Source organism: Coregonus lavaretus (genome assembly GCF_964263955.1).
Source record: "Coregonus lavaretus genome assembly, chromosome: 10".
NCBI lineage: Eukaryota > Metazoa > Chordata > Actinopteri > Salmoniformes > Salmonidae > Coregonus > Coregonus lavaretus.
In genome coordinates this window covers 56,620,321-56,632,391 of record NC_139997.1, presented here as the reverse complement: position 1 = coordinate 56,632,391, position 12,071 = coordinate 56,620,321, and the positions used below count along the sequence as shown (strand labels likewise).

Sequence of the window (12,071 nt, the reverse complement as noted above, 5' to 3'; positions counted from 1 at the left end):
ACTACCCTATTTAACTATTGCTGTACATATACTATTCTATCCTACATAATCTACAGATATACTACATATTCTATCCATATACTGTCCATAATGTCTATACATCCCATCATATACACTACCGTTCAAAAGTTAGGGGTCACTTAGAAATGTCATTTTTTTCGAAATAAAAGCAATTTTTTTGTCCATTAAAATAACATCAAATTGATCAGAAATACAGTGTAGACATTGTTAATGTTGTAAATGGCTATTGTAGCTGGAAATGGCTGGTTTTTAATGGAATATCTACATAGGCGTACAGAGGCCCATTATCAGCAACCATCAGTCATGTGTTCCAATGGCACGTTGTGTTTGCTGATCCAAGTTTATCATTTTAAAAGTCTAATTGATCATTAGAAATCCCTTTTGCAATTATGTTATTATTATTATAATAAGTTTGCTAATTTCTAAAAACCATTTTTTGCTTCATCATTATGGGGTATTGTGTGTAGATTGATGAGTGGAAAAAACGATTTAATCCATTTTAGAATAAGGCTGTAACGTAACAAAATGTGGAAAAGGTCAAGGGGCCTGAATACTTTCCGAATGCGCTGTATTTATATTCTGGACTCTGACATTAGTCATCCTAATATTTCTATATTAATTAATTCCATACTTTTTAGATTTGCGTTTATTGTTTTGTACACATAGCTATTACTGCACTGTTGGAGCTAGGAACATAATCATTTCGCTACACCCGCAATAACATCTGCTAAATATGTGTATGCGACCAATAACATTTGATTTGATTTGATTCACAGGCTGAGTGCACTACCATCTGTACCATAAAGGTCTTGCCCTCAAGGCAGAGGCCATAGTACTCTCACATACAGATTACATTTATTACAGCTTTGCTGATGCTGACAAACTATGACAGTGTGCCAACCATAAACATTAAACCAAATGTTTTTCATCCATCTGTCAAATAACATTATGCATAATAAAAGTACGTCTCTGGGCCGGCTGTGCAATGCAGGAAGGGAAGGCTACTTTTATGGGCGTGGTTTGCTGTTACGTTCTCGTTGTGTTCGACATGGCGACCCCCATAGATTTAGAGCTGAAGAAGGTAAATCATTTAACCCTCTTTTAATTATTTATATTAAATACAATTGTAGAATAATTTAAGTTAACGGGGACATGATTCAAATGTTTTCAAAATGGTGTATGTGTTATTTATAACAAAGCGTTAAGATGTGATTGAGTCATGCTGCATGGCTTGTGCGCTAAGGTTAGCTAGCTAGCCAACGTTAGTTTCTGAATTCATGCACTGTCAGTTAGCTAGCTAAGATCGTGGCAGTTAGGTTAGCTATCTAGCTACAGTGTAGATACTAACTAGATGAAAATGAGATTTGACACAATTAGTCATCACTTTAATTTTCATCAGCCAATATTAGACCTAGCTGGTCAAACAAAACTAATACAAGTAAAAGCACAAGGCTGTTCTAGCTAGCCTGGTAACTAACGCTAACTGTAATGAGCAAAGATGGTTCCTCAGTGATAGGACAATGGGATCATCAATAATTTTGACCAGACCAAGGTTCACTATTTGCAATCATTTCAAATACTTACTGAAGCTATGCTAGTCTTGAGCTTGCCTGTTGCAATAGAACCAATAGAAAAGTGTAAACCCCACCCACCGAGCACTCCAGGCAGCCTAAAGCAATTGTTCAAACGATTTTTAAGACTTCAAATATGTGTTGTATTGGAACTCCGGTATGATTTTGAGGTTTGAAATAATGCTGTCTTATTTGTTCATGCAGGCCTTTGCAGAGCTGCAATCGAAAATGATTGACACACAACAAAAGGCGAAACTGGCAGATCTTCAGATCGACCAGCTCACTCGCATGAAGAAACATGCCAACCTGACACATGCAGAAATAAAAACCCTACCAGACAACACCCGCATGTATGAAGGAGTAGGACGCATGTGAGTAGTATTCTCTGGCTGTTTACTATCAGAATTCACTAAGAGAACACTTCCCATGAAGAAACATAGGTAACACTTTACTGTAGGTGTCCTTATGTATGCATTCATATAGCCTTTATGACAGATATATAACGCACTATAACATTTGTCATAACCTGTCATAAGTAGTTATAAATAGTTATGAGTAATGACATGAAATGGTATTTTAAAAAACTAGTTATAATGGGTGTTGTAGATCAGGGGTTCCCAAATCTTGTTGGTGGAGAGAATTTTGCACGTTTAAAGCGTATTTCCTGCAATTCTACACTGTCATGGGGTGCAAATAATATTTTGCAGTTTTAAAACACATTTTCTTGCAATTCTAGGGGGCGAGCCCCACAGTTTGGGAACCACTGTTGTAGATGACTTTTCATCTTGTGGTCATATACTCTGCAGGGGTTCCCAAACCTTTTGAGCCCACAACCCCATTTTGATATCTGAAAATTCTCGCAACCCCGACTAGGGCTGTGGCCGGTTATTGTCATGCAAAAGAAAGCCGGCCTCACGGTAAATGACAGTTAATTAACATGAACACGTTTAGCATCTCCAGGCCCCTAATGCACGCCTTTGGAACATCTACATAAAAAAAACTCTTAATAAATCAATTTAATATACACCATCACAATAAATCCATGATTTATTTTAGTCAGGTCTAAAGAAACATTGTGATATGAAGAAAATGTATTTCAGAAGAACAGAATATGAGTTGGCCTACTGTATGTTAGTTATCTGGCTATGCTCAATGCCATAGGCTGTAGGCTTGTTCATTTAGCCGACAAGATATGCTTATAAGTCCCGTGCCATTGTTTTATTTTATATGATTTTATAGTAAGAAGAATATAATTGAACTTAGCTGAATAAAATAGAAAGGATATTTGTCCCATTACGGAGCGAGTGCGCATATGAAGTGAGCGTAAAAGTGATCATTTGAAACATATATGCTAGATTTAGAGTTATTTGGCAACTTTAATTGTGAATGATACAAACCTTAGAATGTCTTAGAAATCAAAACATACACTACATGACCAAAAGTATGTGGACATCTGCTCGTCGAACATCTCATTCCAAAATCATGGGCAATAATATGGAGTTGGTCCCCCCTTTGCTGCTATAACAGCCTCCACTTCTGGGAAGGCTTTCCACTAGATGTTGGAACATTGCTGCGGGGACTTGCTTCCATTCAGCCACAAGAGCATTAGTGAGGTCGGGCACTGATGTTGGGCGATTAGGCCTGGCTCGCAGTCGGTATTCCAATTCACCCCAAAGGTGTTTGATGGCGTTGAGGTCAGGGCTCTGTGCAGACCAGTCAAGTTCTTCTAGACCGATCTGGACAAACCATTTCTCCATGGACCTCGCTTTGTGCACGGGGGCATTGTCATGCTGAAACAGGAAAGGGCCTTCCCCAAACTGTTGCCACAAATTTGGAAGCACAGAATTGTCTAGAATGTCATTGTATGCTGTAGCGTTAAGATTTCCCTTCACTGGAACTAAGGGGCCTAGCCCGAACCATGAAAAACAGTCCCAGACATTTTTCCTCGTCCACCAAATTTTACAGTTGGCGCTATGCATTGGGGTAGGTAGTGTTCTCCTGGCATCTGCCAAAACCCAGATTCGTCCATCGGACTGTCAAATGGTGAAGCTTGATTCATCACTCCAGAGAACGTGTTTCCACTGCTCCAGAGCCCAATGGCGGTGAGCTTTACACCACTCCAGCTGACGCTTGGCATTGCGCATGGTGATCTTAGGCTTCTGTGCGGCTGCTCTGCCATGGAAACCCATTTCATGAAGCTCTCGATGAACAGTTATTGTGCTGACATTGCTTCCAGAGGCAGTTTGGAACTCGGAGTGTTGCAACCGAGGACAGATTATTTTTACATGCCTCAGCACTCAGCGGTCCCGTTCTGTGAGCTTGTGTGGCCTACCACTTCGCGGCTGATCTGTTGTTGCTCCTAGACGTTTCCACTTCACAATAACAGCACTTACAGTTGACCGGGGCAGCTCTAGCAGGGCAGAAATTTGATGAACTGACTTGTTGGAAAGGTGGCATCCTATGACAGTGCCACGTTGAAAGTCACTGAGCTCCTCAGTAAGGCCATTCTACTGCCAATGTTTGTCTATGGAGATTGCATGACTGTGTGCTCGATTGTATACACCTGTCAGCAACGGGTGTGGCTGAAATAGCTGACTCCACTAATTTGAATTTAAAGGTCTCATCCTCTCCACAGATCCCTGCATAAGTCTCACATCACAATGTGAAAACATTAGCCTGGATGTCAGGGGAAACCCACAACACATAGAGCCCTGAAGTCGCTGTGGTAACCGCTTAATGAAATGACCCTCCTCATATCCATGCCCTTGCGACCCATGACATTTCAGATGGTGATGGGGTGTGCAGAGAGGGGTTCTTACTCAGTTACCCATGCCACAAACCCTCATTCACGTTCACTACCTGTGTGTCTGTGGTGACCCTCAATTGGTCTCAATTCCCTCTACTTCATCAATGTCCTTTGTTGAGACTTGTATAGTTAGTGTACTGTCTTATCACTAAACCAGGGAAATGCACATTTGATGGGGATGGGGGCCACAAAAAAAACTGCTCGTGTGTCTGCGTACCCACATCCATACCCCCCTCCCACCTTGTGAGCAAAACATTTTAGTGTCCCCCTCGTGACAGCAAAAAAAAAAAAAAAAAAAACTTTAAAGTTGATTTTCTGCAATTCTACACATTTTGCCATAGGGTGGAGGCAAATGTTTGCCGTTTTTAATATGATAACTGATGATCAATGGGCCCCACCACGGTCGGTAATTCGACCATGCTTACTACAACTTTACATAGCTGGCCGCTAGACTAACTTACCAATCTAAAACAATTTAGCTGACATGGGCTAATTGAGTGACTGCTGATGCACAACCAAATGTATATTATTCTAACGCTCAACAGTAAGTTGAGACCCCGACTGAGTTTTTATTGGTCCTACAAAAGGGGGGCTGCGGGCATTCAATTGCCCATCCCTGCCCTAAACAATAGCACCTCAGTCCACCATTAGGCAACATGTTCACAACATTTTACTTCTCGTTTCTATTTGTGACCCAATTTATCTGGAATTCAATGTGTGTTGTTATTCCCTTTTGTTAGCATAACAAGGGTTTACGTTATTTTTTCAAAATGTTTCATTGTTTCATTCGTGTGAAAGGCTTCTCCCCTCGCACCCTAGTCTCGAAAACCCGCCCCTAGGCAACAGCGGAGACTAGGGTCTGGTTTCAATTCCGGACGCTTTTGGCAACTTCGATAAGGGGAAGCAATTTTCTCCGGGGTGGGCCATCACAACAAATCACAAGGCAGAAACCAAAGTTTGCAGGCAAAACCTTTGCAGTGGTTTTAGTGAAGGTAGTTGATGCAAACTAGCCACTTGCAAAATGCACTCATTAAAAATGACCTCTGTGATCTCCATCGTGCTAGCTACTATTTGGTATTTTATTCAAGTGGATAAGGTAGTGACGTGAATTAGTTCCTCTATGCCAGGGGTCTCCAACGTTTTCTAGCATGAGAGCTACTTTTTTTTTTAAATGAACATGTCGCGAGCTACTAATTTTCTCTACCTTTCAAGTAGGCACATTCTTCTCTTCTCCTCTCCCCTGCAACTCTTCCCCGGGTCCTTAGTGTACAAGAGAAATTAGTGCACAATATTTTCTGTCAATATACCTGGAAATAAATGGTTAATAGCAACTCTAATCGGGGCCCTATAAAATATTAGATTTTTTTCTTCTCCCAAATTATGTTTGATGTTTTTATTTTTCATGGTTTTAGATGTGTTTTGTTTTTCACTCAAAATTACAATTGTTCATAGAGAAAAAACTAAATAGGATATTCTGAGTCGTCCATGTCAATGCTTAACCCTCCCGTTGTCCTAGGGTCAAAATGACCCACCACTGTGTTGAACCAACTTTATTTAATTTGTATATTTTTGGGATCATTTGTGAGAAGGAGGCAGTGATACTTTCTTTAAAGTCTCACTGCCTCCTTCTCACAAATGATCCCCAAAATATAAAAATTAAATAAAGTTGGTTCAACACAGTGGTGGGTCATTTTGACCCTAGGACAACGGGAGGAATCACATTAGAATACCGTTTTTTAGGTCTTGAAGAAAACGAAGATTGCTATTTTTTGGTGTGTAATTCCCCTTTAAATGTGCATCTAGCGAATAGAAATGTGCCGGTCAATGGTTCTGTACGGCTGCTGCTCATTTCATGGCTAAGTTAGCAAATAACAAATAGTCGATACAAATGATATACTTCTGCCAGGTGAGCCTACTTTGCACTTAACATTTAATTGTTGTTTAAAGTATCACATCAACTGGCTACACACGGAGTGATAGACAAACGCATACACCACAGACGGGCAAAATTGCTGGAAATTAATTAGCAGATATTGTGTTATGTTTGGCTTTTTAAGCCAATAGTGGCTAACCAGGGGTGGGATAATATCAATGTTGCGTTGATTAGATAGTAGCTGGCAGCTTGTGGTGTCTGATACTTGTGAGATTTGTTTATAACAGTTTGCGGTGGAAAACATGAAATATTGCATGTACTTTCTGAATTGTTTGGCGAGCTACTCGTATGTGGGCTGAGAACTACTGGTAGCTTGCGATCGACCTGTTGGAGACCCCTGCTCTATGCTAAAAGAGACCGTCATTGAAACAAACCAGACCCTAGTCTTTGCTGTTGCCTAGGGTTGTGTTTTCGAGACTACTCGCCCTCTGACTTCATGCTCTTCTCTCTCTCGCTCTCTCTCAGGTTCATCTTGCAGTCTAAAGAAGATATCAACACACAGCTGACTTACAAACAGAAGACAGCAGATGAGAAAATTAAGGAGCTTGAGGTATGCAGTAATATTGACACAGATAGGCCTATGTGTGCACACATATCCATACACTTTTGAATATTTAAAAGGTTCAATCCTTGATATCTCTCCCACTTATTTTAATGGTCTTGTAGTGTTGGGATCAATTCACTTTTAAATTCACTCAATTAAGGATGTGAATTGAAATGCAACTCATCAATTGCAGTTTTCAATTAGGGATTTTAAAATACACAAGTTGAATTTCCAGTCACTTTCTGAATTGACCCAAACCCTACTGTAGATGTTGTAGTCAATGCACGGTGTGTCCTAAAACCAGTTCTTGCATTATTTCCATTTGTGGAAAGCCGCTCTTTAAAAAAAATCAGAGACGGATGTTTGTTTTCTTTTTGCGGTCTCCAATATACCCTGTAACATTTTCTGTACCATGTATGCCATTCATATTTGAGACCAGTCTAATTCAAATGAATGATGGCTTAAGGGCATTTTTATATCGGGTTGTAACAGATATCTGAAAAAACAGACTTCTCATGTTTGCCAAATACAAATGGTGCAAATAGTATATAATTAACTTCTAAAATATACACGTGTTCTTCCCTTATGAAGTCTGTGGCTGTGTGAACGGCCCTGTGTCTATTTTAAGCAACTTGACAGTGACACTGGGTTATCAGGCCATGAAGGAAGAGACTGAGAAAAGCATCTCTCTATCGCAGCATGCATGGAATTCTCTCCCCTAAGTGTGTAGATATACAAAGTGACACCGAGACTTAAACACTCCCACAACTTCTCTGTAGCATCTTTAAGTGGAACTCCAAGAGCTGATCCTTACTCATGTTTTAGCAGACACAAATAGCTTTTCCTGGGTATTGAGTTGGGGTTTCATTCCCATTTCTCTATTTCTGAAGTACATAGAAATGCACTCCTTATTAGACGTTTAATGACCAATTCAACTAACATGGAATTTATTACCCTAACAACTAGTGTCAAAGACCTTGATTGAACCTGTGGTGTGAGATGTATGATGTTAGGGTGTCAGAATGACTTTCCAGCCTGGCCTGTCAAGAACATGGCCTGTGGGGACAACTCCCATACACCACCCTGTACCATAGGAAATATTGGTCACAAAGAATGGCGTCCGCTGGAACTTTTTAAAACAAATGCTTCTCACTGGGGTCCTTTGTCTGCAATCGACCAGAAGAGCAGTTCCTAGTTTCCTCCTTGTGGAAACAAGCATTGGGTTCAGTGGGATTTCCCTTTGTTATATCAATCAGCAGTTGGTTTGGTGCCACTTGTTGTTGGATCAATAGGCACCTTTCCACTCTTCAATGTAACATAAGTGCAAAGTAGAATATAACTGTATATTTCAGGGAAGGGATGTTGTGTCATGTGCTCCATTGGGCCTTGTGTATCAAAGGACAAGGAATGATCATACAAGGGAGCTACTGTGGTTGTGTTCTACGCAAACAAAGGGAAGTGTAACTTCTGTGGACACCTGGGAGGTCCTGCTCGAAACAGTTGAGCCTGTCTTACTCCACACAGACCTCCTATGCCCCAGAACAGGAGCAGGATGACACAGGGACATGTCTGGGTATAAAAATATATATATTGCACTGATTTATAACTGTGGTTTTGGGCTCATCTGTGTTGATACAGTGCATTCCTAAAGTATTCAGACCCCTTCCTTTTTTCCACATTTTGCTATGTTACATCCTTATTCTAAAATTGATTAAATAAATAAAACATCTCAATCTACACACAATACCCCATAATGACAAAGCGAAAACAGTTTTTTAGATATTTTAGCAAATGTATTACAAATAAACAACAGATACCGTATTTACATAAGTATTCAGACCCTTTGCTATGAGACTCGAAATTGAGCTCTGGTGCATCCAGTTTCCATTGATCATCCTTGAAATGTTTCAACAACTTGATTGGGGTCCACCTGTGGTAAATTCAATTGATTGGACATGATTTGGAAAGGCACACACCTGTCTATATAAGGTCCCACAGTTGACAGTGCATGTCAGAGCAAAAACCAAGCCATGAGATCGAAGGAATTGTCCGTAGAGCTCCGATACAGGATTGTGTTGAGGCACAGATCTGGGGAAGGGTACCCAACAAATTATGCAGATTGTTTTCTACACACAATCCCCCATAACGCTTGGCATTCAGGCCTAAGAGTTCAATCTTGTTTCTCATATTCTGAGATTCTTTAGGTGCCTTTTGTCAAACTCCAAGCGGGCTGTCATGTGCCTTTTACTGAGAAGTGGCTTCCCTCTGGCCACTCTACCATAAATGCCTGTGCTGCAGAGATGGTTGTCCTTCTGGAAAGTTCTCCCATCTCCACAGAGGAACTCTGGAGCTCTGTCAGAGTGACCATCGGGTTCTTGGTCACTTCCCTGACCAAGGCTCTTCTCCCCTGATTGCTCAGTTTTGCCAGGCAGCCAGCTCTAGTAAGAGTCTTCGTGGTCCCAAACTTATTCCACTGTCTTCTTGGGGACCTTCAATGCTGCAGAAATGTTTTGGTATGCTTCCCCAGATCTGTGCTTCGACACAATCCTGTCTCGGAGCTCTACGGACAACTCCTTCGACCTCATGGCTTGGTTTATGCTCTGACCTTATATAGACAGGTGTGTGCCTTTCCAAATCATGTCCAATCAATTTGAATTTACCACAGGTGGACTCCAATGAAATTGTAGAAACATCTCAAGGATGATCAATGGAAACAGGATGCACCTGAGCTCAATTCTGAGTCTCATACAAAATTATGTGGACACCCCTTTAAATGAGTGGATTCAGCTATTTCAGCCACACCCTTTGCTGACAAGTGTATAAAATCGAGCACACAGCCATGCAATCTTCATAGACAAACATTGGCAGTAGAATAGCCTTACTGAAGAGCTCAGTGACATTCAACGTGACACTGTCATAGGATGCCACCTTTCCAATAAGTCAGTTCGTCAAATTTCTGCCCTGCTAGAGCTGCCCTGGTCAACTGTAAGTGCTGTTATTGTGATGTGGAAACGTCTAGGAGCAACAACGGCTCAGCCGCGAAGTGGTAGGCCACAAATGGCCACAGAACGGCACCGCCGAGTGCTGAAGCGCTTAGCAAGTAAAAATTGTTTGTCCTCTGTTGCAACACTCACTACAGAGTTCCAAACTGCCTCTGGAAGCAATGTCAGCACAAGAACTGTTCGGCGGGAGCTTCATGAAATGGGTTTCCTTGGCCGAGCAGCCGCACACAAGTCTAAGATTACCATTCGCAATGCCAAGCGTCGGCTGGAGTGGTGTAAAGCTCTCTGCCATTGGACTCTGGAGCAGGGGAAACATTCTCTGGAGAGATGAATCACGCTTCACCATCTGGCAGTCCGATGGACAAATCTGGGTTTGGCGGATGCCAGGAGAACGCTACCTGCCCCAATGCATAGTGCCAACTGTAAAGTTTGGTGGAGGAGGAATAATGGTCTGGGTTCAGGCACCTTAGTTCCAGTGAAGGGAAATCTTAATGCTACTGCATACAATTACATTCTAGATGATTCTGTGCTTCCGACTTTGTAGCAACTGTTTGGGGAAGGCCCTTTCCTGTTTCAGCATGACAATGCCCCCGTGCACAAAGTGAGGTCCATACAGAAATGATTTGTCAAGGTCTGTGTGGAAGAACTTGACTGGCCTGCACAGAGCCCTGACCTCAACCCCATCGAACACCTTTGGGATGAATTGGAACTCCCGACTGCGAGCCAGGCCTAATCGCCCAACATCTGTGCCCGACCTCACTAATGCTCTTGTGGCTGAATGTTCCAACATCTAGTGGAACGCCTTCCAAGAAGAGTGGAGGCTGTTATCGCAGCAAAGGGTGGACCAACTCCACATTATTACTCATGATTTTAGAATGAGATGTTCGACGAGCAGGTGTCCATATACTTTTGGTCATGTAGTGTACATCCCCCTATATGCTGATATAGGCCCATATGTTTCTGTGGAGCATGGCTGACTAGGTAGTAGTAGTAGCACTCTTTATTATCAATTGACTGGCTTTAGGCCTATAAATTCATATAAACATAAATGATGTGCCCAGTCTAGAGCGTTGCTGTGTCAGTGACCATGTATTGAATTAATCCTAAACTATCAGTGAATGATGCTGTAAGTCCCTTTATGGCAGTGAGGCTGCCTGAGGGCGTGGGTTTATCTTGGCTGGCTGGTAGACTCTACGGCCGACTGGCTCTATCACTGGGTGTTTCACAACCACACTCTCTGACATTCTCTGACTCGCTCACCAGTTGTCCACACACCACTTAGATCTTAATGTAGAGTCACTTTTCATAGAAACTAGCTCCAGGAGTGGATATTTGGGTAATTCTTTGTACAGAATGGGTAGTTCTTTGTACAGAAAGGTTTAAATGGTATTCCCCTCGATTTCACTTCAATTTCAGGAAATCCTATTTAGGATGTGTCTCTGTATGTAGGTCTCTTTGTGTGGGCATGTTCATGTACATGTATCCATTTCTGGTGTTCCCCAGTATTGTGAAGAGATCTGCCATCATCTCCAGAAATGAAAAAGGGAAATGATCCCTCTGAGGTCATGATGGGTAATTGAGTGGTTGACTTAATCTGTCCTCTGTCCTCTCCACAGCAAAGGAAGACGTACCTGGAGCGCACCGTGAAGGATGCTGAGGACAACATTAGAGAAATGCTCATGTCCAGGAGGGCCCAGTGAGATATAAACACCAATACAAACTCATTGACAAATGCAGTCTGCTATTGTCCAAATGGAGTCTGTAGAGTTTTTCTGGCTTCTGTGACATCTGCCCTGTTACTTAAGATATACAATCTGAAGGGACTGTATCTTCACATTACCTTAGGCAAGTTAAATCATCCGCTTGTGAAGTGTCTTGCAATGTCATTTTAACTTCTCAGCTGTTTTTGTTTGTTACTGCTGCAGTTTGTTGATATGATAATAAAAATGGGTATTGTAACGAGAGGATTGTGCCATGCGTTTATTTTAGACGTTTATTGTACTTCTTGGCTGCTGGTGTGACTGTTTAATCTAATCAGTCAAGGGTAGACTTGTTTGGTTCCTGTGTGCGTGTGTGTGTGTGTGTGTGTGTGTGTGTGTGTGTGTGTGTGTGCGTGCACGTTCGTTTGTTTGTTTGTTCCTTCCCATACGTCACTGGTTTCCTGTCAGGAGGTTTTGGGTTCCCTGATATCCTG

At 41.7% G+C, this 12,071-nt stretch overlaps 1 protein-coding gene across 1 annotated transcript; it reads left to right on the top strand.

The window, feature by feature from the left end:
* Positions 1 to 1,031: 1,031 nt before the first annotated feature.
* Positions 1,032 to 11,841, top strand: pfdn1 (prefoldin subunit 1). Its single transcript, XM_084170398.1, has 4 exons — positions 1,032 to 1,102; positions 1,797 to 1,963; positions 6,797 to 6,881; positions 11,494 to 11,841. Exons 1-4 carry the CDS (start codon positions 1,070 to 1,072, stop codon positions 11,575 to 11,577), a joined length of 369 nt encoding a protein of 122 aa, XP_084026524.1. The 5' UTR covers positions 1,032 to 1,069; the 3' UTR covers positions 11,578 to 11,841.
* Positions 11,842 to 12,071: the final 230 nt, after the last annotated feature.

What these genes read in the sequence shown, in the direction of transcription:
- pfdn1 (XM_084170398.1), top strand. Translation starts at nt 1,070, where the DNA reads ATGGCGACCCCCATAGATTTAGAGCTGAAGAAG. An exon ending in TAGATTTAGAGCTGAAGAAG is followed by an intron (nt 1,103 to 1,796) that starts GTAAATCATTTA and finishes TTGTTCATGCAG; the next exon opens with GCCTTTGCAGAGCTGCAATC. An exon ending in AGAAAATTAAGGAGCTTGAG is followed by an intron (nt 6,882 to 11,493) that starts GTATGCAGTAAT and finishes TCCTCTCCACAG; the next exon opens with CAAAGGAAGACGTACCTGGA.